General features: G+C 43.4%; 1 protein-coding gene and 1 pseudogene across 2 annotated transcripts in view; one reads left to right on the top strand and one right to left on the bottom strand.

Moving 5' to 3' along the window:
• Positions 1 to 925: 925 nt before the first annotated feature.
• IGF2BP3 (insulin like growth factor 2 mRNA binding protein 3) overlaps positions 926 to 25,840 on the bottom strand; it is a gene marked incomplete at both ends in the record, with an annotated part of 117,948 nt that continues 93,033 nt past the window's right edge. Inside the window, 9 exons of the mRNA XM_080932246.1 lie at positions 926 to 1,024; positions 1,363 to 1,476; positions 2,231 to 2,362; positions 4,785 to 4,859; positions 7,764 to 7,880; positions 19,305 to 19,430; positions 21,132 to 21,267; positions 21,810 to 21,932; positions 23,260 to 23,394. Coding sequence (XP_080788372.1) covers positions 926 to 1,024; positions 1,363 to 1,476; positions 2,231 to 2,362; positions 4,785 to 4,859; positions 7,764 to 7,880; positions 19,305 to 19,430; positions 21,132 to 21,267; positions 21,810 to 21,932; positions 23,260 to 23,394 — 1,057 coding nt within the window. The remainder of the gene's footprint in view (positions 1,025 to 1,362; positions 1,477 to 2,230; positions 2,363 to 4,784; positions 4,860 to 7,763; positions 7,881 to 19,304; positions 19,431 to 21,131; positions 21,268 to 21,809; positions 21,933 to 23,259; positions 23,395 to 25,840) is intronic.
• On the top strand, positions 9,268 to 13,359 carry LOC308432332 (large ribosomal subunit protein uL6-like; annotated as a pseudogene). The gene is made up of 2 exons: positions 9,268 to 9,842; positions 13,200 to 13,359. The product of its transcript is annotated as a large ribosomal subunit protein uL6-like (transcript).

Here is a 25,840-nt window from a genome sequence, read left to right as displayed (position 1 = left end):
CATAGCTAAGCACAACCCCCCAAGTCTTCTGGAGCCCTTTACACTAGCTGTCCCAAACCTTGCCACTCAGCTCGGTCAGTACCACAACAACCTTCCCAAATATGAACAAAGGAATACGTGGTATTGCTGCTCTCCGAGAACAGGCACTGCTCCTTATCTTTGAACATTTAGTGGACTTTCCAACTACTGTCAAAAGGCTCAAAAACTGCAAAATTATTTTTCCAACTTTACTGTCACCAGCCAGACGTAAAATTACTTTTTCAATTACTTGCCTATCAGCTGATAACTGTTAATTTAAAAAAAACAGTTGGAGTTTGTATAAAGTATATAGAAATTTCAAAAAAGGAATAATTTTGCTTTTTAACTGTATTACTGAATACCTGAGGTAGTTGAGTAAAAATGCACATTTAATACCCCGCCAACAGCGGTTGGCACTTCCCTTAGGTTATCCACATTAGTGTTAGAGAGACAGGAAACACAGCTCCTATTCTAATGGCTTAATGTTGTGTTCCTGTGACAATTCTACTTTGATCCAATTTCAACAATTGGACTTAGGAACGATCTAGTTTTAAATTTATTTGATAAATTTAGTGAATGTACCATTTATGCTAATTTCTGGCATTATGGAGGGATATTAAGAAAAATTAGCACATTTGTTATACTCTGATATCACAAGGGAAGTGCAGAGTTCTCTTTTTCTACCCCCACCTTTTTTTTTTTTTTTTAAAGCTGGGTGTCATATATTTCAGAGAGCATAAAGTATACATTCTCACAGAGACAGGAGTTCGAGTTGCCTGGTCCTCAGAAACAACCAGCTAGGTAAAAACTCGTGCGTGTGATTCTGGATGGGTCAGCACCAGTCTGTTGGTTAAGCAAATCTGTCTTTGGTTTGGCATCTGCCTCTGTGGTGGCTGGTTCCTGAGCCTTACTTCCGCCTTGACTGAGGTGGTCCACTCTGCAGAGCTTTCTGCTGTTGGTGTTGCTTTACCTGAGTCAGAATTTCCTGAATTTTCCTCTGGGCAACCTACAAAAGGACAGAACTTAATAGAATCTTCACAGTCCAAAGTCACTGAGTTACTCTACTGCAACAGTATCAAGTTGAAATGCTTGTGCCCAATACTTAAGTGTTCTGGCTGAATGGAAAACTAGATGTGCCAAACACAGCCAGGCTCAGTGTGCATGAGGACAGAAGCTGAGACGTGGGGGGTCTCTGTAGCCTAAGGAGTTCAAGGCTAGCCTGGTTAACAGCAGAAACAGCATACTTCAATACCCCACCCAACACTGACCCATGAGCATCTAAGAGGTTCACTTATATATATGGAATGGTAGCCCTAAGAACTTGTCATTTTATAAGCCACTTGCCTGGCAAGCGTAGAAGTGGCCAGTTATTTTGACAACAACTTGATCATTCTCATCAGGTGTCTGGTCACGGGGGACAACAACTTCAGCACTTGATAAATTCTGGAGTTCATTCACCTGAAATACATAAAGTCATTATCACTAAGCATTAAAAGTTTATTTCCCAAGCACTTCCTGTAAGCCAGACAGCTTTGGCTTTATAGAGCTCATTTTATCCACTAATACCTCTGAGCTAGAGAGTTCCCATTTTAACATGACTAGAACTGAGGTCTAGACAAAGAAACCCATTGCAGAAGTAAACAGCAAAACCAGACTCAGGCTGGAGAGATAGCTCAGGGGTTAAGAGCACTGACTGCTCTTCCAGAGGTCCTGAGTTCAAATCCCAGCAACCACATGTTGGCTCACAACCATCTGTAATGAGATCTGATGCCCTCTTCTGGTATGTCTGAAGACAACTACAGTGTACTTATATATTTAAAAAAAAAAACAAAAAAAAACAGACTCAGGTCCTCAAGTTCTGCTCAAGGTGGGCTCTAATATCTCTGTATTACTCCACAGTTAAAAATATGGAAATGACTTAGTTGAGAAAGACTGAAAACTCCTTTTTGCAATTTGAAGATAGTTTGTCAAACTTCACTCCTGTCCTTTAAGGTGTATAAAATACAAAGTTCAAGTTCTATGTGTGAGAGAATGCTGCATGCCCCTTTCAAGGCCCAGGACAGTGTCCTGGTCCGAAATATGTAGCAGTCTGGCGAGTTACAGAAAGAATGAAAGCTCTCCAAACCCTGGTCAAGATGATCCCACTTTTTATAAACCAGCCGAAGCCCCTGGGCGGAGCTTCATCAGGGCAGGCTGCTGCTAGGGTACTTGCCGTTTTGCCTCCTTTCCCAATAACTCTGCCAGCAGCAAAGGATGGCACTCGGATGTGAGCTTCAAGTTTCACCTCTTCTTTAGGACTGACAAAGTTTTCTTCTTTAATCTTTCCATAAATTCTTCCCTGAGCCTATAGATGACAAAATACCCCATCAGTATCATTCATGCTTGAGACAAAGTTCAGTTAATAGACAGCCTGTTCAGCCTGAAAGATCTGTGTAGTGGTTGATCAGCATCTAGAATGAAGACTGGCAACAGTCAGTGGTTAGGAGGTAACTGTTTCACAGGCAAGGTGACTGAATTACTACAAAAGGAGGACATGGGCAGAGGGCAGCGATGCATATTGTTGTGACTGTCACTACGAGTCCCACCGCACACTGACACTTAAAGAGGAAGCCCTAGGCTGAAAATAAAGGCATTTAGTGGAGGTCTAGTTAAAAATGACCTTAGAGACAAATGACCATTCACAGTCCAGTGTTGAATAAAGGCTCTCCTACTGTGAAAATAAAGAGATTGCATTGTTCTTGAGCAAAAGAAACTAGGGAAGAACGATGTAGTCAGGGACACCAAGTTCACAAGGAGCTAAGCCCATTTCTAAACAGGACAGACACCAGCCAACATGAACATTTTCTACTTAACAGATGTGTTCCTCGGATGATTTCAGCTGTATGGAAGCTAAAACGCTGGGTATGACACTAGGTCAGTAGTCCTAGCACTTAGGTACACAAATGTGAAGCCATCTTTGGCTACAGTGTGAGAGCCTGCCACCTGCTTCCACCCAAAAAAGCTACAGAAATCAAGTTAATGTACACTGCTAGTACCCGGCTTGTGTACTGTGGATAACTAGATGTTTATGTAAGGAACCACCTATTGTGTGCAACCATTAATTTGTTCTCATACTTCCAAGGAGAAGGAATTCTACGGTGGGAAGTTGGGCTAATCTGACAAGCCGACAAGAAAGCTATAAAAGCCCAAATAGCCAGATTTTCACTGGTGTAGAAATGCTAATTAGGCTCCTTTGGAGAATTAGAGAGAAGACATACATCACCCCACTCAACAATCTTCTATACAGTCTTTTTAAAATGTTTACTTTTATGAGTGTTTTGCCTGCACGTATATCTGTATCATATGTGCATGCAGGTAAGGTGGGAATCAAACCTGTGGCTTCTCATATGCTAGCAAGGAGCAGTATCCAATCATAACCAGTTTTTAACATTTCCCATTTATGACATGAACTGAACTATGAGGCTACTGGGAAGGGTAAACTTTACTTTGATGCATAGGCACTGGTACTCAACATATTAACATTTGCTCTGCAATCATGTGAAAGCAACTTTGGATTTTCATTGACTCAGAACAAAACAAAAAGCGTCTGGAATATAGCTCAAGGCAGAGCCCTGCATAGTAAGGCTCTGGTTTAGTCTTTCTCTTCCCAGATAGAGATGGTGGGGTGAGCTATGGGGAATTATGGAGTGTTAAGAAACAGCAGAGGAGACTAAGGTTAAGAGTGAATGCTTGACCTTGACTTTTTACACAGCTGTTAGTGGGACTTAGGACTAAGATACAAGTGTTGTGCTGGTGAAGTGGCTGAGTAGGTGAAGAAAGTACTTGCCACCAAGCCAGACACTTGAGTTCAACCCCCAGGACCCACATAGTGGAAGATGTCCTCTGGCCACAGCATGCCATGCACATGCTCCTCTCAACTCCTCCCATCAATCAATCAATCAATCAATCAATGTAATTTTTTTTAATGTAGGTGGTAGATTAATGAATAGAATAGAAAGTTCCAACCATCTCAATGGTGATAGTAAACCAACACCATTAGAAAACTCAAAACTTAGCTGCCTAAGACAAGGTGTTCCACACAAACTGTTCAGTAAAATGAAGGCACCTATGACTAGTGGCCTCACAGACTGCCTCAGAATTGGTCTCACAAGAGCAGAGGGAGGTGGTACTGCTTGTTTCATGGACTATTGTAAGCACTATATACTGTATAGCTACCTAAGATAGGGATGCTTCTATTGATGAGGAACTGGGGAGAAGGGTAACTGATCTGAGGTCACAAATGGTGAACGGCCAAACTAGGATTTGAAATAAGGCTCTAGCTGTCAAGTTGTCTCCATTACCTCAGAACACAGATTTTTCCAGCTCCAAAGGACCCCAATAATAAATGTTCAGAAGTTAAAGCCAGCCTTCATGCCATCACAGCCTAACCTTCCTAACTAAAATCCAAGGACAGCGCTAGGTGAAGGTGAAGAGAAAGGGGTCACTGTAAATCAAGATTAGACCATCTCCAAGACAGAACAGGACACTGAAAACAGTTACAAGGTTTATTAGCAGGCAGGTGTGTCTATGCCTGTGTTAAGGTCCCAACCATCTCGGTGGTGGCAGTAAACCATTACAGAACTCAAAACTAAAGGCTCTTGGTTTATGGTTGTGAAATAATTCTGGTGTGGCTCCACTCTGATCTTTGGATTTCCACTGATACAGGAGCTAGAGAAGGCAGTAGTATCATCTAGTTCCCTTTGGTTACCTGTGCCCTAAACACATACCTTGAACTGAGCCTCTGGTGGTCCAGTGATAATCACCATCCTCACTTTAGCATCTGGTGCTTCAGCTGGAGCGATCTGTAATAGACCCATCAACAGCCAGTTAGGACTCTCTGTGTCACTGACCAACCTTAGGCAAACCAGCCTGACATCTGCACATAATTGACTGGGCTGAAGAATTAAATGCCTTCTAAATGGGAAGGAATTATGGAGAGGCTATGATTAATATGGGTTGGTCAGGTATAGCACACTATTACTGAATATTAAAATGGTGTCTGACTCTAATGTAAACCTGCATGTACCATCACCGAGCTAACCCACAACCACATCTAGCTAAAGAATAATCACTTTGCAATGGGAGCACAGAAGGCTGGGGACTTTAAAGGACCCGAACCATAACTGTATAGTTAAAAGGCTTTAGAGAGCTGGATGCGTCCACTCCCTGTGCACTTGGCCATAACTCCAGTAGCATATGGAGTGTGGTGACATGTAGCAGCTCTGGGCTCCTAAGTTGTGAGGCTAACATATCCATAGTCTCGCCTCAGCATTCGGAGAACAGGGCAATGCTGTCAAGGCAGCTGTGCTTCTTATATTTAAATGAGGGGGAAACTCTGGATTGCTCAAACTATTTGTATACTTTCTATTGCTAAGACTTCTGGGTAAATTGCTCCCAAATCTATGCATTGGAAGGACATAGGACATTAACCAGTATTAACTGAGCAGGAGACAGGTAAACAGACTTCTCAGTTTTCATGGAGTGAAATCTAAAGTTCAGTTGGAGTGGAGTGTGGATGCTCACCTGTACAATCACAGCACCAAGAGTAAAAGGGGTTCTCCAGATCAACCAGGCAGGGAAACAGCCTTATTCATAAGCTCTGGCTTTAACTGAGAGACCCTGACACTTGCTGTGCAAATAAAACCTAATCGATACACCACAAGACCGTGTAAGAACAAAAAAGGACAAGTCACCCTAATCTACCACTGCCAAGTTCTCGTAGCTTCTTAGAAAAAGGCTTTAGGATAAATCAAGTCTTGCTTTCTGTTCCCTTCAAAACAAAGCTACCATTCTGTCAGCTGGAGTCAAACTAATGCAGGGCACTGACTTGCTTTAAGTCTGAAAAACAAGCCAATAATTCTTGAGGCTTTGTTCACAAGGAACTCTGTAAAGGTGCCATTCTTTAGCATTCTAGCTGCTTTTTTGTTTTTTAAATACTTTCAATGATAGAGAGCCAAAGCTAAGGGAACACACACATTGACAGTATATATGTCTTCTACATCCCTCCTTTCTTTTTCACTTTTTTACAGATACTTTTTTTCCCCCTTTGTAACCTTGACCTCAGAGATCTGCCTGCCTCTGCCTCCTAAATGCTGGGATTAAAGGTGTGAGTACCCACCACCAGACTGACCACCATTTCTTAAAGCATGGAAAAGGGTTCATATCCTTTGACTAACCAAGTCTATTCCTATAAGCTTCTGTTAAAGATACTAACTGGGTTTTCTGTCCCTGGATTTTTCTGTCTCTTCTACAAGTATGTAAGGATTGTTTCTGTGTTTTGGATTTTAATTTACATAAAGCAAATTTTACCCTTTGTTGTCCACTCCTATGGGGTGACAAATGTGTACTCGGGTTAACTACCTCCACAATGAAATCACAGAAAACTCCCTCTCCCAGCCCCTCAGCAGAGTCTCCGTGCACTTTCCACGTCAGTGGCCCACAGCCAGACTTTGCTGTCCCAGGATCTCTGCTTGTTCCAGAATTATTCCATAAATGGACCAGACAGTGTGAGGCTTCCTTTCTGACTTCAGTCACAATCCAGGAAACGTCTCTCACATGGTTACCTCCATGTTATTCACTGACTTCTGTGCAGGCTCACTGCATGGAGGATTACACTTTATCTGCATATGAAGGCCATTTGGGATAGTTACCGATAAAAAATCTATAGCATTCTAGTTTTCTTTGGGGACAGGGAGCATATGCTTAGTCTCATTTCTCATGGATGGATACCCAGAAATGGAATCAGTATGTTGTACAGAAATTATATTAAATCTTTTATTTTAAAAATCTCGCACTGACCATTTCCTGGAGAAAGCTATGAACGTATCAAACCTGGCAACCTTTGTTTTAAAGCAGAAATTTGAGGATGGGGGCATGGTTCAGTTGATAGAATGTTTAGATCCCAGCATCTATATAAACAGATCAGAGCTGGACAGGAGTCCTGAATTTCACTGAAGCCCAATGAGTCAGTAAGCTGGTCAATTAACACTATCTCAGAAAATAAAGTGGGTACGACTAGGGAACCAGCAGACATCATCTTCCATGTATACACATATACTAGAGCACTCCCTCACAGGTGCGCATGCACACACAGACACCCTTTTAAATAATGAATTGCTTCAACACATCAAAATACAGATCCTGCAAGACACAAGGATCTCTTCTAACAAACACTAGTGGTCCCGCATTTACAAAATAAATGCTTAGTTGACAACATAAAACTTTATTCCCCTGCTGCCCCTTCAGCTTTGTCTGGTCAGGTTCTGAGAATGGAATATACACATATCCCACAGCAATAAACTATGGGAAAGACTTCGATACAACCTCCCATCCTCACTGGCTGGGTGACAGACTCTCTTTTTGTTGTTTGTTTTTTCAAGATAAGGCTTCTCTGTGAAAACTAGGCTTTCCTCAAACTCAGAGATCTGCCTGCCTCCACCTCCTGAGAGCTAGGATTAAAGGTATACACCACCATTCCCTGGCTCAAGGTCTCGGAAAGTGGAGATGAGCTAGAAGGAAGTTCTAAGCCAAGATCAGAGGCGCCAAGATGTTGTCCAGTTGGCTTCTTCACAGACCAGTTATTCTGAAAGAGATGTTAACTAAACACAATTAAGCCACTGTTGTAGGGTTCCTGTCATATTCCTAATTCAGCTTACAACTTTCACTTTCTTGTGTAATTAGGAGAGCCACAGTGTGCAGAACAGTACCTTAATTGAAGCTCCTGCAAAACGAGAAAGCTGTTTGATGTGTTGACCCTGCTTCCCAATGATGGCACCGACTGACAGGGCAGGAATGAACAGGTGCACAGTCTCTGTTTCAGATTGCTGTAAGAAAAGAAGGTCAGGACATGAATGCTTATTTGTGGCTGGAGAAATCATTGAAACCATCACCTTTGCCATAGGCACATTCTCATGCAGTAGAAATGGATTAAACAGAGCTTACCTATCAAGCCAAAGGTGGTCCTGAAAAGACCAGTTAAAAATCTCACCTTTGTCTACAGTTTACCTAAACTTCAAAATCTCATTAAATTAGAGATACTTTGCCTTCTTTTTATGAATATTTAAAATATATAGACTATATCCCAGATGGCTTTCAGACTACACATCAAAAACTAGACAACAGTGAAGGGTAGTCCAGAGTTTAGCTGCCTCTCTCTTTTTCTCTCTCCTTTCCTTCTTTGTCCCACAGAATCAAGGACTGAACACGTATGTTTGCTAGGCAAGCACACTTCTGCTGATCTAAATCCCCAACCCCAGGCTACTAATTCTTAAACACAAGGAGTAAACAGCTCCTACACATGGACAGACCACACCATTACCATTCCACACTTACCACACATATGACAGAATTAAAAGGGAAACCCATTGACTTTAATAATGAAATACTATAAGACACTTCCCTCCCATGCACTTCTCTGCACTCCTTTGGCATCTTTATACAGAAACCATTTTGCAAGCTGAATTCTGAAAGGCTATGCACACAGGGCCTCATGCTTCCTGCTTCACACTGGTCACACATGGTCCCCTGTCAGTCACTCTGACAGCTCAGTGACCAAATTCCTCACAAGGAAGCCTGTGCCAGGACGTCTTAACTTTAGCCAGGATGGGGCTTGGAATGAAAAATGGTCCCCTTAGGCTGTTGGGGATGGGCACTCCTGGGAATTGTGGCCTTGTTGAAAGAGGGGTGTCACTGGGAGATGGGCTTTGGGGTTTCAGAAAGCCCCAGTGGCTCTCTTTTCCTGATGCCTGACCATCCAGATATAGAACACTTAGCTACCTGTCCAGCACCATGCCTCCCGCATGTAGCCATGCCTCCACCAGAATAATGGACTAAACCTCTGAAACTGTAAGTCAGCCCCTATTAAATGTTTTCCTTTATAAGTGTTGCTGTGGTTATGGTGTCTCTTCACAGCAGTAAAACCCTAAGACAGCCACCAAAGGGGTCTTGGGTGAAGATGTCAGAAGAGTTCAAGAAGCTGAGCTAAAGAAGGAAGATTAGACTTCAGGAAGTTGCTCCTTGTGGCTGAAATAATGTGACCTATCTCTATTCCTATTTAACATCTTTATTACCCATAGTTAGAATAAATTATTGTTCTGGAGCTTGTTGTACATAAGAAGTTGGTTTTTGAAAAACATATATAGTGTTGACTGGAGCCATAGCTTAGCTGTTGAGAGCACTGGCTGCTCTCTCTTTGCCCCATCTACTTCTAGAATGAAGACCATTCTCAGCAATTGGATGGTTGACATTCCAGAAAATGTCCACATCATTCTGAAGGGGTGCACAGTCATTGTGAAGGGCCCCAGGAGAACGCTACAGAGGGACTTCAATCACATCAGTGTAGAGCTGAATCTTCTTGGGAAGAAAAAGAAGAGGCTCCGTGTTGACAAATGGTGGGGTAACAGAAAGGAACTGGCCACTGTCAGAACCATCTGCAGTCATGTTCAGAACATGATCAAGGGTGTTACACTGGGCTTCCATTACAAGATGAGGTCTGTGGATGCTCACTTCCCTATCAACGTCATTTTTCAGGAGAGTGGATGTTTGCTTGAAATACAAAATTTCTAGGGTGAAAAATTCATCCGAAGGTTCTGATCAGGACAGGTGTTGCTTGTTCGGTCTCTCAAGCCCAGAAGGATGAATTAATCCTTGAAGGAAATGATACTGAACTTGTTTCAAATTCAGCGGCTCTGATTCAGCAAGCCACAACAGTTAAACACAAGGACAACAGAAAGTTTATTTGATGGCATTTATGTGTCTGAGAAGGGAACCGTGCAGCAGGCTGACAAGTGAGACCCCCAGAAACAAGATCCTGATCACAAGTACAATTTGGGGACAATAAAAGATTTATATATTGGGGGAAGAAAAGAGTACTATCGGATCTTGCAGGTTCAGCGCCCAGCCCCACATGGCTAACAGCCATCTGTAGCTCCAGCTCTAAGAAACCCACTCTCACTCTTCTTCTGACCTCTGTGAGCACCGCACATTTGTGCTGCACAGACAAGCTTGCAAGCAAACCACCCCAACACGTAAACACCAGCAAATTCTGAAATAAAGACAGTAGTGGAAAAAGGTAAGTCACCAATAGAGCAGTGCACACATTCGTGTTTTATGTTTATTGTATTTATTTTTTAATTATTTTATTGGATATTCTCTGTATTTACATTTCAAATGTTATGCCCTTTCCCCCCACTCCCCTCCCCCTCCCCATCCACTTGCTTCCATGAAGGTGCTCCCCTTTTCCAATTGCCCTCTTCACCTCAGTGCCTTGGCGTTCCCCTACACTGGGAAAACGAGTCTTCACTGGACCAAAGGCCTCTTCTCCCATTGATGCCAGACAGTGCTATTCTCCGCTACATATGCAACTGGAGACATGGGTCTCTCCATGTGAGCTCACTGGTTGGTGTTTTAGTCTCTGCGAGTTCTGGAGGGTTTGGTTGGCTGATAACGCTGTTCTTCCCATGGGAATCCTTTCAGCTTCTTCATCCTCTCCAGCTCTTTCATCGGGGTCACCCTGTTCAGTCCGATGGTTAGCTGCGAGCATCCTCAACTGTTTCTGTATGACTCTGGCAGAGCCTCTGAGGAGGCATCCATACCTGGTTCCTGCCAGAAAGCATTTCTAAGTATCAGCAATAATGCTTGGGTTTGGTGGCTGAAAATGGAATAGATCCCCTGGTGAGACAGTCTCTGGATGATCTTTTCTTCAATCCTTGCTCCTCTATTTGACCTTGCATTTCTTCCTGTATTTTGTTCTCCCTTCTAAGAAGGACTGAGGCATCCACCTTCTGGCCTTCCTTCTTTTTGAGCTTCATAAGGTCAATGAATTGTTTCTTGGGTTTTCAGAGCTTTTTGGGACTAGTATTCACTTATCAGTGAATGCATGCCATGTGTGTTCTTCTGTGACTGGGTTACCTTACTCAGGATGATAGTTCCATTTATTTGCCTAAAAATTTCATAAAGTCATTGTTTCTAATAGCTGAGTAGTTCTTCATTGTGTAAATATACCACAACTTCTGTATCCATTTCTCTGTTGAAGGACATCTGGGTTATTTCCAGCTTCTGGCTATTATAAATAAGGCTGCTATGAACATGGTGGAACATGTGCCCTTGTTATATGCTGGAGCATTTTTTGGGTATATGCCCAGGAGTGGCATAGCTGGGTCTTCAGGTAGTAGTGCTATACCCAGTTTTCTGAGGAATTACCAAACTAATTTCCAGAGTGGTCGTATCAGTTTGCAATCCCACCAACAACAGAGGAGTGTTCCTCTTTCTCCACATCCTCACAGCATCTGTGAGTGTTTGATCTTAGCCATTCTGACTGGTGTGAGGTGGAATCTCGGGTTGGTTTGATTTGCATTTCCTTGATGACTAGTGGCTTAGTCAGGGTTTCTATTCCTGCACAAACATCATGACCAAGAAACAAGTTGGGGAGGAAAGGGTTTATTCAGCTTACACTTCCATAATGCTGTTCATCACCAGAGGAAATCAGGACTGGAACTCAAGCAGGTCAGGAAGCAGGAGATGATGCAGAGGCCACAGAGGGATGTCACTTACTGGCTTGCTTCCCATGGCTTGCTCAGCTTGCTTTCTTATAGAACCCAGGTCTACCACCCCAGAGATGGCACCACCCAAAATGGGCTGGGCCCTCCCCCCTTGATCACTAGTTGAGAAAATACCTTACAGCTGAATCTCATGGAGGCATTTTCCCAACTGAAGCTCCTTTCTCTGTGATAACTCCAGCTCGTGTCAAGTTGACACAAAACCAGCCAGTATAGCTAGGGATGTTGAATGTTGAACATTTCTTTAGGTGCTTCTGGGCCATTCGATATTCCTCAGTTGTAAATTCTTTGTTTAGCTCTGTACCCCATTTTTTAATAGGATTATTTGATTCTCTGGAGTCTAACTTCTTGAGTTCTTTGTATATACTGAATATTAGCCCTCTATCAGATGGAGAACAGGTAAAGATCCTTTCCCGATCTGTTGGCTGCTGTTTTGTGTTCTTGACAGTGTCCTTAGCCTTACAGAAGCTTTGCTAATTCATGAGGTCCCATTTGTCGATTCTTGCTCTTAGAGCATAAGCCATTGTTGTTCTGTTCAGGAAATTTTCACCTGTGCCTATGTGTTCTAAATTCTTCCCCACTTTCTCTTCTAATAGTTTCAGTGTACCTGGTTTTATGTGGAGGTGTAGATTCATTTCTGGGTCTTCAATTCTGTTCCATTGATCTACCTGCCTGTGTCTGTATCAATACCATGCGGTTTTAATCACAATTAATCTGTAATACAGTTTGAGGTTAGGGATGATGATTCCCTTGGAAGTTCTTTTATTGTTGAGATTTGCTGTAAGGAGTTTGCAAATTGCTCTAACTCTATGGAGAATTGAGTTGGAATTTTGATGGAATACCTTTGTGTTTTAAAGAAAACATTATATGTTTCCATCTCTAGAGGTGAAAGAAGCTATTTGCAATAAAAAATTTAAAGATAGGGGCAGTGGATTTTGAGTTCAAGGACAGCCTTGTGTACAGAGCTACTTCCAGCACAGCCAGGGCTTCATAGAGAAATTCTGTATCAAGGGGGGGGGGGCTGAATTTTAAACATGAATGACTTGGTGAGAATTTCAGAATTTAGCAGCAGCAGAGAGCAGTGCGTGAGGAGTCTGCTGGTCTGATGGCCTGGACATGGTAAGAGCCGCTGCTTTGACAGCATAAAGACCTGCCCAACAGAACAAGCCAGGATTGAAGCCACTATGTTTTTCATACAGGAGATGGTGCCCCCGACCAATGGTACATCATGCATGCTGCTGGCAACACATCTCATGTGACTCATCCACCATCTGAAGCTGGAAGAGGGTGTTTCTGAACATCACCCATCTCCCTGGCTCCAGTTCCATTCCCCCAGCCATCTCACTGGCCATAAATTATTTCACAGGGGAATTTTCCTGAGACACAGGCAGATTGTGGAAATGTCCCTCCACTTGACTGTCTGTACAGTGTGTTCTCACACGGAATCCAGCATGAGAAGCCATGTTTTCAGGATCTGCCCCAGATAAGTACATTTTGACTGGAACAAAAAAAAAAAAAAAAAAAAAGCCTCTGGCAGACAGAAGAAAAGCCTCTCAGCATTATCCTTTCTTCTGACACATTCCTTAGGTGTAAGTTCACCCTCCTGAAGTCATCGGAGACCTGTTCCTGTCCGTGTTCTTTAAGGGTGAAAGACCGTCGCAAGGCACTGCTGCTTCCCAGTGGACTGTTGCCAGATGCCTATGGCAAAGCTTCCTTCGCACTCTTGGCAAGCACTGTGCTGTCTTGAAATAGCGAGAACAGAGCCGTGAGGCCGCGTTTGCGTAACTGGTGAAGCCTGCCAGTGAATAATTCCTAATCACCCGCTATCCAGAAGATACAAGCAACAGCAAACAGTGAGGTTAAGTGTATTTACTTTGCAGGGAACAAAACCTCAGGCATCACGAAGGCATGGAGACGTGCCTGCAGCCAAGAGACCAGCCTCCAGGAACCTGGCAGGAAGCCAGTGCTTCCCTTTGGCCTGTAAGACAGGCACTTGGGGGAGGGAGGAGTTGTTTTCAACTAGATTTGGGTCTGGAACGAAAATGAAGTTTACTCAACCCTATGACCTAAACAAAATACTAACGCTTAAAAAAAAAAAAAAAGGAAGAAAGGAAGGAAGGAAGGAAGGAAGGAAGGAAGGAAGGAAGGAAGAAAGAAAGAAAGAAGTTTTCCTCATAACCAAGTAAACCAAGGCTTCCAATGGTGCAGTGATGTTCTTGCTTAGAAATGTTTTACTGCGCCCACAATGAGAAACCTTAAGGACTATGAGATACTACCTGTCCTCAGGAGAGGCAGCTCAGCCTGTTTCTTAGAGTGTGCCCCTGTGACTGCCAAGAAGCGCTCCCTCATCTTTCTTACCCCTGTCAGAGCAGAATACTTGCTACTTAAAGGTCAAACTACTATCTTGGAGTCTTCAGAAAAGCATGTAAAGAAACTATCAGAGTTGTGAAAACAAGAGCCCACAGGTTTGTTCCTGCCAACCCAGCTGCAAGCCGCCCACAGGGCAGCTAAGACACTCATGCACTTTGCCAGCTCCAGCTCTTGTCTGGCTGGTTCTCTAGCTGCCAACTCTCACTTCCCTACTGTTTGGGCATTTCTGAAAGGAGCATTCCCTGTCATTTATAAACCGGAGTCTTGCCAGTTAAGAACTAAGTGAACCAGCTTCCAGGCAGGAACCAGAGACTTTCTGAAATCTTTTAGAAGATACATCACTTTGGCTGTGTGGAGAAATCAACCTCACAGGTTCTGGGAGAGAGATGACTTTGGAAGGATGAGTGGGTAGGGTGCTGGAATGCAATGGGCAAGATGTTTATCCATAGACAGTACACCCCATTCTTCTCTCACAAAGAAGAAATGAGTAAATCTACATAAAGAACACAGACAATTCTAAAAGTCCATAAAACGTCTTGGTGGTGTTTGGGAGGAGGCGGGAGGGGGGAGTTTACACACCAAAATCTACTTCCCAGGTATAGGGAGATGTGTTAGTCAGTAAATTAAAAACCTGAGTTTGGAAGCTAGCACGTATAAGAAGCCAGGCATGGCGCAGTGGCATCCACCATACACCTGAGCAGCATCTACACAGGTGAATCAGACAAAGTGCAAATCTAAGACTGCTCCTGCCTCTGCCACACCTGAGCTGTAATGTACATCCATGTACATGTGCATGCTTATGTGTACACATATGCCATATAAAGAAACACAAATATATACCATATAGACTCACAAACACACACAAGCATACAATTGAAAACCTAGGGCAGAGAGCAAGAGGATGATACAAAAACCAATCTCTGATCTCCATATGCACATTGATGCATGTGCACCCTACAAATACACACATGCTCTCACACATGTGTGCACACCAAACTCCTCTTAACAATCAATATGCATTTAAAATAAAAGCGGGATTCACTCTTACCCCACACGATATCAAAGATAATAGAAAGGTCTTTTTTTTAGGACTGAGCATCAAAGCCAGAGCTTTACACTGTAAAGAGCTTGACCACTGAGCTACCGCCGTAGCTAGGAACAAGTACAGGAACAGGAAGAAGAAAAGCTTCTTAATACAAGTATGGCCACCTCAGTACGGCCCAGGCTCACCTTCCCCGGGGAACCCTTAGCTCACACCCAGAGACCCACAACACATCACTGTTCCATAACAAAAGAAACAGACAAGAGAATGCTGAGTGTTGGGGAGTGTCGCTCCATTGGCAGAAGCCTGCTTAGCATGTGCACAGCTCTGAATCCAATCCCACGACATAAAATTAAACAGGGTAGTGCACACCCGTGATCCCAGCACTTCAAAGGAAGAAGCTTGAGGCCAACCTGAGTTATGAGACACTGTCTCAAAACAAGACAAAACAAAACTAGTAAGACTTTCATAATTTAACTGTTGCCTTTAAAAATTATAGTTTTAGGGTTGGAGAGATGGTTTAGCAGTTTAGAGAGCACTTGCTGCTTCTCTAGAAGACCTGGGTTCAATTCCCAGAATTCACATGTTGTCTTACAATCTTTTAAAACTACAGTTCCAGGGGACCCAAAACCCTCCTGCTCTGGCCTTCTCAGGCATGGCACACGTGGTGCACAGGCATGCAGGCCAATTATTTTATATACATGTAAAATAATTTTAAAAATGTATTTCTCAGAGTAGTCCCACCTACCTAATACAAATAGGTGAGTGCAGACTACTTCCTGCCTTCAAGATCCCAGTAGATACATCTAAGGCAACTGACCCTTCAAAACCCTACACACAACATGATTTTTCTATAGACACTTTTCTGAGATAAGCTAGAGAATACATTAGAACAATAACAAAACAGGGGTGGGGGAGCTGTTCAAAGGAGCTCTGTTTCCTCAATAAATTTTTAGCAGTTAATGCAAACTGGGAGATTAACATATCAGTGATTCAGATTTAGAAATAAGGCTGAGAACCATAAACAGCCACAAGAAAGGAGAATTTATCCCAGGTGATATCCACAAACACAGAATTCTCAGAATACCTGTCTATGCTCTGCGTGTCAATAAAATAAACCCATAGGGGTGGAGACTGCAATATGAAATGTCCTCCTCACCACTGAATCTCCCTTTCTCTCTGAAAGAACTCACGGGCTCTGGAGTTTCACCTTCGAGAGGTGAAAAGCTAAGCCCACCTAGACTGTCAGGAATGGCTGCTCCAGCATCCATGTTTCTATCCATGTTCAACAGACACACTGCTACCCCCAGAGCCATTGCTTCCCAGGATCCCTGCAGCTAGACAAAGCTTCCTTGTCTGTTCCTTTTGTTATTACCTCATTGAACAATGTAGTACTGTGGGTCTCTGGGTGTGAGCTAAGGGTTTCCAGGTATTAACTCTGGGAATGGAGAAGGTGACCCTGTGCTTATCAGGGGTTAAATATCAACGCATGCTTTAGAACACTGCCCTTACAGGCACTGGCATTGTTTTTTGTTTCTTTGATGGCTGGACTAAACCACTGGCCAGTCTGAGTAATTGCTTTGGGCTGAAGAATGGTGTTAAATAGTACTGGGAGGAGCAGTAGGCTCATACTAGCTTTAAGACATCTCTCCTCCCATAACTTGGGCAAGCACATTCTCCATCTACACAGCATAACACAGCAGATTCGGAAGAGTGAGAACGCACCCGTGGCAGCATCCCACAGACATGTTTTGGCCTGACGGATGCTTAGAGGTCAAATGACTAAAGAAGAAAGGGTAAAGGTACTTGTTTCTGGTAGTGGTTTTTAAACTATTCTCTAAAATAAGACACAGAACAGGATAAAAAGAGGAACACATCAGCAGGGTGTTTATGGTCTCTTTAAATCTTTTCTCACATGCACTGATGTGAAAAAAAAAATGCTTTCCTCCAGCAATTATGTCTCCTCTCCTGCCTAGTAACATTCTTGTGGAACAGCTCTTGACAATGAGTGAGCAGCAAGAAAGTCAACATTTACAAAGCCACACTCCCAAGCTCTGCCCTCTCCAACTGAGATTTGATTCAGGAAAGTGGGACACAGGGTGGCTGCTGTTGCCAGTCTCACTACAGATCAAGTCACCTGGGGAGCTTACAAAGGGAAGCTGGGCAGGGCCCTTCTCAGGGGACTCTAATCAGCCAGCCTGGGGAAATTATAGCCACAGAAAAGCTAGTTTCCCCTCAGGCAGGGAGATAGTAATGCTGAACTCCACAGAAGACAGCAGTGGATGAATGAGAAAGGCTCCAGGAGGGGTGAAAATGACGCAAGGACAGAAAGGAAGGTTGGAAAAGCAAGAGGCATAAAAAGAGAAGAGAACCCTCACCCCGAGATCCAGTTTAAGTTTAAGTTTCCTGCTAACTTCCACAGGACTGATAGAAACCAGTGTTTGTTCGTTTCATTTAATTTAGTATGGGTGTATGTGTGTGTGTGTGTGTGCGTGTGTGTGTGTGTGTGTGTCTCATCATGACAGGGGAATTGAACATGGAACCTTACCCACTGAATCATCTCTCCAGCCCCCTAAAACCAATGTTTCATAACGATATCACCATCAGGATATAAAAACCAAACACTAAGCTACACTTTTTTCCTATATCGAGAGTGTTTGTGGCCTTGACTTTACCAGTATTAGCATTCTCCGATAACTCTCAATCTAAATATACCTCATGAAAATACCTTATGATTCTATTGGCAATTCTGAAGGAAACTCTTTAAGAAAATGAGTAATTACACGTTTTTATGTAGTTATAAACTGCTTTCTGGAGGAACATGGAAATAGAATGTGTATTTAGCTCCAATTCTCCTGGAACTCACTATGTAGACCAGACTGGCCTTGAACTCAGAGATCCACCTGCCTCTATTTCCTAAGTGCTAGCTAGCATCAACATGGGTCTCTATCCCCCATACTCGCTTTCAACTTGAGGTCTTACCCTGTAGCTTGGGCTTGCCTGGTCCCACCCACTAGCCCAGTCTGACCTAGAACCCACAGCAGTATTCATGCCCCAGTAGTGGAGGCTGAGATTACAGGTTTTTCATTGTGAAAACAGACCCAGGGCAATAAGAAACCTGACCTTCAACAGCACTATTCACAGCAGAGCTAGGTCAGACTTGGGGTGAATCCAATCTTTTTTCCCCAAAACTGTCACCATCAGGTGCAAATCTGCCAGCTACTTCACAGTACCCAAATCTGAGCTGAAGGCTTCACATGATGGAGACACACTCTCCAGGCTGTCAGCTCAAGCATCCTCCCTTCTTTAGTCCACCCCATCCGGACCAAGTAGCTGATGATAAAGGTACATACTATCACTTCTAGGTGTTTATTCAGTAAAAAAAAAAAAAGTTTATTCACTGTGAAAGCCATCCTCAATTTGTAATATAGTTTCCAGGCTTAAACAACTAGAGTGAGTTGCAGAGAAAGATACAAGATTCAAGGCAGAAACCTAGAGGCAGGAACAGAAGCTGGGTTCAATATCTGGAACCCACATGGCCATTCATAACTACAGCTCTAGGAGACCCAATACCCCTCTTCTGACATCTGTCAGTACCAGGTCCATGTGGCTCAGACATACATGTAAGCAAATACTCATGCATATAAAATAAAATTTTAAAAGGTTCTGTCTCAATAAATAAATATATTTGTTATATAATCTCTACAGAATGCAAGCTATTCCATGTTCTATTCATGAACACGGTAGAACTGTGAGGTAAACACCCTTGGTTCACTGACAAGAAACATACAACACCCAATGGAAAACAAGCCCAGCCTACATGGGCCTTCTAAAGCAGTTAATTTCTAGGTGGTAAAAATAAAGAAAAAAATTTTTCTTTGAGACAGTCTTGCCATGGATGCCAGATTACCTCAACCTCACAATCCTCCTGCCTCAATAGGAGTGCTGGACTTACAAGTATATACACTGTGTCCAGCATGGAAATCTTCTAAAAACATCTTTGCCTCAACACTAAAACCCAAAGTACTAAACCAAAAAACAAACCAACAAAACAAATCCAGTAAAACTACTCTTTTATTGAAATGACATATTTGCAGAACGCTACCACCCCAAACACTTAAGAACAACTCATGCTTATTATTTGGGGGTGAATGAAAAGTTGCCATTGACAAGTAACAGATCACACTACACGGAGTTTTGGCAGGACCATTTTACCACTTAGCTTGTACTGCAGCGACACTAAGGCACTTAAGTGTGACAGCAAGCATCAAAGAACTTACCTCAAATTGTGGGTAGGGAGGAGTCATGGTTGAAGGGGGCCCTGAGGTGGGAGGTGGCATCCCTGAAGTGGGTGGGAACAGACCCAAGGCATTCAGATTTAATCCAGGGATTAAGTGTGCTTGAAGCTGAAATGGTAAAGAGGACCTTTAATTTTCTATCAGAAGAGTCAAGGGAGTGAGTATTTGTAAATGTCAGAATTCAGATTGTCTGATAAAAAAAAAAAAAACACACTAAGACTCGTTTTTTTTAAACACAGTAGGCATTCTGACAGAATTCTAGGGAGTGTTGATGGCTCTCAGCACTGTTAAATTTGAACGCTGGTTGCACTGCACTGGAGTCTGAAAGGCACGCAGGGAAGCATGGTCCCTCCCTTCTCCAGCCCGGAGCACTGAAGACAGAATGGTGCTCTGCACACTGCAGGTCTTCCACAAACACCCTCAGAGTCCTGCACTAGCCAAGGGGGACTAATGAGCTGCACTATCTGAAGTCACACCAGGTACTCAGCACAGGCTGGGAGAGGATCCTCACTCCTTGCCTCTAGCTGAATCCTTCAAAATCAGGTCTAGTCTTTACTCTAAGCACACCTTTGGGAGACGCAGAACCCATGGAGGGACTACTGTGCCGGTTTATTTATGTTTTAAATATTTGAGTGTAGATGCTTTAGTTGCTTGTATAGCTGCATACCACGGGCATGCACTGCCTACAGAGGCCCTAGAGTTGGAATCAGATGGTTGTGAGCTGCTATATGGGTGCTAGAAATCAAACCCTAGTCCTTGGAAGAGCAGAAAGTGCTCAGAGTTAGAAAAGGTAGAGACTAGAACTGAACTGGAGAATACCTGACACTAACAGACCTAGGAGTGTGAACTAATGTTCAGTCATTTATGAACCACTTAGCTAAACAGCATTCACATGGGACAGGCAGGCCATCATATGGGATAAAATGACCAGCATTCCAGGCTCTTCACACAGACATAATACTGTCATATTCCCTTCTGTGTCATATGACAGGCCCAACCGAAGCTTCTTAAATCACTCACCTCACATTTAAGGAGCACCTTTTACATGGTGGGCTTTTGAACTGTCCCACTGCCAGCACCATTCCATCCATTAAATAGTGGCAGGAATTTGCTTTCAAAGCCTTCGCTACATTTGCCATATGGAATTCTCAATCTCCCAGGTTTATACGGGCAGCACAGTAATATTCAGACTTGTGTTTCTGCAGTGTAGAGGCTGAAGCATGCTAGGCGACATTCTAGCACAGGAGCTACACTAGCCCCTAAGCCTGTACTATATTCAAGACATGACCCTAAATTCAAGATGGACTTGACCTTGCAATCCACCCACGTCAGCCTTCCAAGCTGCCGGGCTCCCTCCACACTGCCTTGGCACTTAAGTCTGTGTTTCTCTAATAGTAATTTTACATGCATGGTACTTGCTGTAATCTTAAAGAGCATGTAAAATAGGAGATACCAGCTATCTAATACAGAGAAGAAAGCTGTGGCTCACAAACTGTTGGTGGGAAATAAAACCTAATTTACCTTCTAATGCGTACATCCTCAAATTAATACAGGAAAGAAGGTAATAACCTTTGGTAGGCAGGTATTAATCAATCCTTGTGTATCAAGCAGGAAGGCATGAAAGCTACCTAATTTGTTACTAAGCACAGAAACAGCTAGGCCCAGTGTGAAGGCTTGTGTGCCATCCCAGGATTTGGTCTGGTACTGACAACTCACTTAAAACAAGTGTAGCGCTGGAGCCACTGAAAGATCCTAGCAAAAGACATTTAACTCTCCATTGAACCATGACATCCCCACACCACAACTAACATTCATGGAAGCAATATCATTTTCGTAAGACTCCCTAATCTTCTTCATGATTTCCTCCTCAGCCTTGGCACACGTCTCAACATTGCCTTTAACTGTAATGGTGCGTTCCGGATTGTAGAGCGTCAGTTCCTGCAATCTGTGGGCAAGAGAGTACAAACAAAAATGACAGGAGGAAGCCAGGTGACAGTCATTCGGCCCCACATGACAAAAGAAACCCAATGGCTCGCGCAGCATCAGGAGAAAATGGGGGACCACGCACCAAAGACCCAAGTCTGAGACTTGTACCGACTTCCCTCCCACTCCCCCAATAGCAGTGACTGGGCACGTGGTTTCATTTCATTTAAAGATGACTAGAAACAGGGCAGGCAAGCTGGCTGAGGAACAGGCTCACAACCTAACAGCAGAGCAGAAATAGTTGTAAGAAGGGAGCCGTGAACAAAACACACAGCTTAAAAATATCCCCTGCTAGAGAGATGACTCTGGTTACGAGCACTGACTGCTCTTCCAGAGGACCTGAGGTCAATTCCCAGCAACCATATGGTGGCTCACAACCATCTGTAATGGGATTTGGTGCCCTCTTCTGGTACGTCTGAAGACAGCAACACTGCACTCATATAAATAAATCTTTAAAAAAAAAAACAAAAAAAAAACCCGATTCACAAACAAGATGGCACTTACGGAGATATTGTGATTTTAGTGTCCGTGTCTTGCTCGATTTTTTTAAGGTTTCTTCCTTCTTTACCAATGAGACGACCTACAAAGTTATTATGAGCTAAAATCTTCAAGGGGATCTCCTCTGTGCTGTAAACAGAAAAATGGTCAAAAAGTCAGGGAAAGTAAACACTGGATAAAAAGACAATGTTCTTTCATTAAACATTTCCTCCCTAACTGCAGAATAAGAAATGTCACCCTGGCTCCAGTGTACAGTGAGCTGTAATTAACCTACATTCTAGCAACTGATGCAGGTCGGAGGGTAAATAATAGGTTATTTACACAGGATTTCATCTTTAAGACAGGTAAGGTCTACACTCATGACAGATTCTCCTAGTCAAAGTGGAACACAATGTCCAAATTAAAATACTACACAGAAATAAAAAGCATTGCACAAAAGTGGGTAACCCTGAAACCACACACCTGGAGATGAACAAGTCTCAAAAGTCAACAGTGGTCCCGCATGGGAGACACATGCCTGTTAGTGTACTCACCCATGAGTGCATATGTGTTGGCCAGAAGTGTCACACATCTGTCTCTGTTGCTCACCACCTTATCTTTTGAGGTAGTGTCTCTCACTGAACCTCGAGCTCGCTGATTGGCTAGACATGCTGGCCCGAAACCCCCTCCCCACCTGCTGTCTCTATTTCCCCAAAGCCAGAGATACACAAATGGCACCAGCACAGCTAGCTTTGACATGGTCTAGGGACCCAAGCTCAGGTCCTCATGCTTACTCAGCAGACACCTCACCCACCAGACTTCACCAGCGCCCCTTTCAGAATTTCCACATTGCACATCCCACTTTTTAAATGCCGCAGGGGACTCCATGCAGTGGGCTTTTCCTGTATTTTCTCTATACTAAAAACATTATTATACCCACACAAAACACCTATCCCTAAAGCATACTTTATGAATACTACCTCCTGGGGCCTTCCTTGCTATGTTCAGTGTTGGCACGGAACCCAACCTAGCTTTTTGATGGCAGAGACAGTCTGCTCTAGACTGATCACCCAGATCAATCTCTAGTTGCCCTTAGCACAGGATTAGGTTCATTCACTCTTGCATGCCCTATTGTGCATGTGGGGCTGGGTGTAGACAAAAACAGAATGCCCAAGGTCGCCAGTAAAGTCCTGGGGCCAGTCTGGGGTGAATACCAAATTACTTCTCGGCCCTCGGTTGGCTATGTCTTAGCTGTATGTCTCACCCTATTATGGCTGCTTGTTCCATACATAAGTATGAGTGAAAATGGAGCATTTCAGTTTCTAAAAGACTTAATGATTCATACCAGGTCAACAGTAACAAACACTCTCATCGGGGTAGCATTCCCCTCTGCTGCTTAGCAATTCCCAAGAACCGTGTCAGAGAAATCTGCAACAAAGCAAAGAACCCTCTTCGCAGGCTAGACCTCGTTACTCACAATTTTATATCTTGCGCTTCCTTATGCATAATCTCCAGAATAGACTTACAAGCTGCAGAGGTGCCTTCAGGGGTAGAGAGGATAGTTATGGGCTTCTCCGCGGCCCCTGTGTTCTCCTTACGATGGACATCGATTCTGACAGCAGACAGGAAGAAAGGAAGATGAGAACAGTCAGTGTGTATGCACCACAAGGAGTCTTCAATTACCAACTACAAGCCGCAGGACTAACAGAGGAACAAGGAAGACCCACTTTTATAAAAGCAGAAACTGATGTCAGCTGTCAACACCAGTGAGGTACAGATGGGGTGGGGGATGTTTTAAGACCTGGTCCATGTATCCAGGCTGGCCTTAGACTCCCTACAAAGTGGGAAAGGACCTTGGCTTCCAGCTTTCCTGCCTCTGCTAAAACCACAGGCATTCACCACCACGTCCAGTTCATGCAAACCTGGGAAATTTCGTGCACTCTTCTTGTTATGGGGGATAATATTGACTATCATCTTGATGGGGCTTATAGTCACCATGGTAACAAATTTCCAGGCATGTTTGAGAGTTTATAGACTGAAGAAAGCATGCTGTAAATGGAGGCAGCACCGTTTCCTGGTCTGGGATCCTGGACTGTGTAAAAAGAAAAGCAATATGAACAGGACCCTTCATTTTCCCTGCTACCTGACTGTGATACAATCTGACAAAATGGCTCCTCCTCTACCCCCATCACTACAACAATGGCTGTCTTCCCTAGAACCTGAGTCAGTGAAAGCTTTTCCTGCCTCAAGCTGGTTTTGATCAGAGCAACCATACACATACTAATACACTATGCAACACTGAACTTTAGCCTCGGCCCTCAGACAAACTTCAGTTCCAGGAATGCTCTCTCTTCTCAATCCAACCAAGCATGGGCATCTTTTCATTCTGCCTACGTTGTGTGTGCTTAAAGCTTCCCTTCATATGCCCAGAGCAACCGTGTAGTGTCAAGAGCCTGAGATGCAGAGAACTATGCATGTCAAGAGAACCAGAGCCAGAATCCCACAGCTGGTCCCCCTCAGACACAGAACCTTCACCAGGTACCTTACAGCAGACCTTACTCATCCAGTATTTGTTGACAGGGTTCTTCCTTCTTGACAGAGAAAGGCAGCAACAAATGGTGATAGGAACTCGACTAAAGAGGTGGCCAACTGGCTGTTTTAAAAAGAAAAAGCCAAGTGGCAGTGGACACGCCTTTAATCCCAGAAGCAGGAGTCTGAGTTTGAGGCCAGCCTGATTTACAGAGAGAATTCCAGGACAGCCAGAGCTGCACAGAGAAACTCTGCCTCAGAACACACACACACACACACACACACACACACACACACACACACACACACACAGAGCAAGTCAACAATAAGCTCAACTGATATTTAGACCAGCTAATAATTATATCTATGCCAATTAACACATAAGTTTTTCTAGACCTGTAAATATTTTAAGATCCATAAAATGAACTACTGTTGAAGTGAAGGGTAATGAGGCTGATCCACATTTTTGGTGGCAAACTGACCAGCTGAAGGTATAATGCTGATTTTTAAAAGTATCATGTTGTGAACGATGTCTGTGAGCAGGACACACACACACCGTTCCACTTCACTGGTGAAAGGTCCCTCTTGTTCCTGCCATGCTTTCACTCCAAGCTAGCTGACCTGCTGTTTTTTTGGGGGTCCCATGTCCCAGCAGGAGTGCTTGGGCCCTGATATGTGCCATCTGCATCCAGCTTTCACATGGATTCATGGGGTCAAACTCAGTTTGGCTCCCACTGCAAACAGTGCCCTGCTGAGCCACCTCAAAGGTCCACACCATTTCTGACTCAACGGTCCAGAGAGTGGGCTGACTGAGTGCAATTTCTCACCCTCAACACTCATCCATCTTATGCCAAGCTCATTCTTTCTGTGGATCTAGCAGCAGCCGTTAGATGTGCACTGCCTATGAGATGACAATAGTACCCTTCACCCAGATGTGACAAAAACTTCTCTAGAAACTGCCAAGTGTTCATGCAGAGAATCTAGTCAGAAGTCACTGGTATGGTAATGTTTATTGTGGAACTATTTCTACTAAGAAAAAAAAAAACATTGGCATTAACACTCTGCTGGTTAGAATGAAGATGAAGATGTTACAGTCACTGTCTGTATAAGTCACACAGCTGGTTTCCCTCTGTGATACCAGAGATGGTGCCCAGGACATCGGGAGCAGGGAACAAGTACCATTAAGCTACATCTGCAGCTACTTTTTACAGGCTGTAGCAACATAGTAAGAAGTCCTTGATCTTAAGTGAAAATACCATGTGTCATTTTTAAAGTTACAAGTTGACAGATGCATATAATTAATCCTATATAAAGATACAACACCCAAAACCTAATGACTCAGAGGACAAGAATCTAATTCGTTCTTTTAAAAGTTTGTGCATTTGTACAATTTTAATAAGCCATGAATTAAGTTTGCTGTTGTGAGAACATTAACTACCTCATAGTGTGTGTTTTAGGGACATCTAACCAACTGCTGTGTTTTTTGGGTTTTTTTTTTTTTTTTTTTTTTTTTTTGAGAGTTTCCTCCT

The sequence above is a fragment of the Micromys minutus genome, assembly GCF_963924665.1.
Source record: "Micromys minutus genome assembly, chromosome: 18".
NCBI lineage: Eukaryota > Metazoa > Chordata > Mammalia > Rodentia > Muridae > Micromys > Micromys minutus.
The sequence above is the reverse complement of the archived record's forward strand: the minus strand, read 5'-3'. Positions and strand labels throughout refer to the sequence as shown.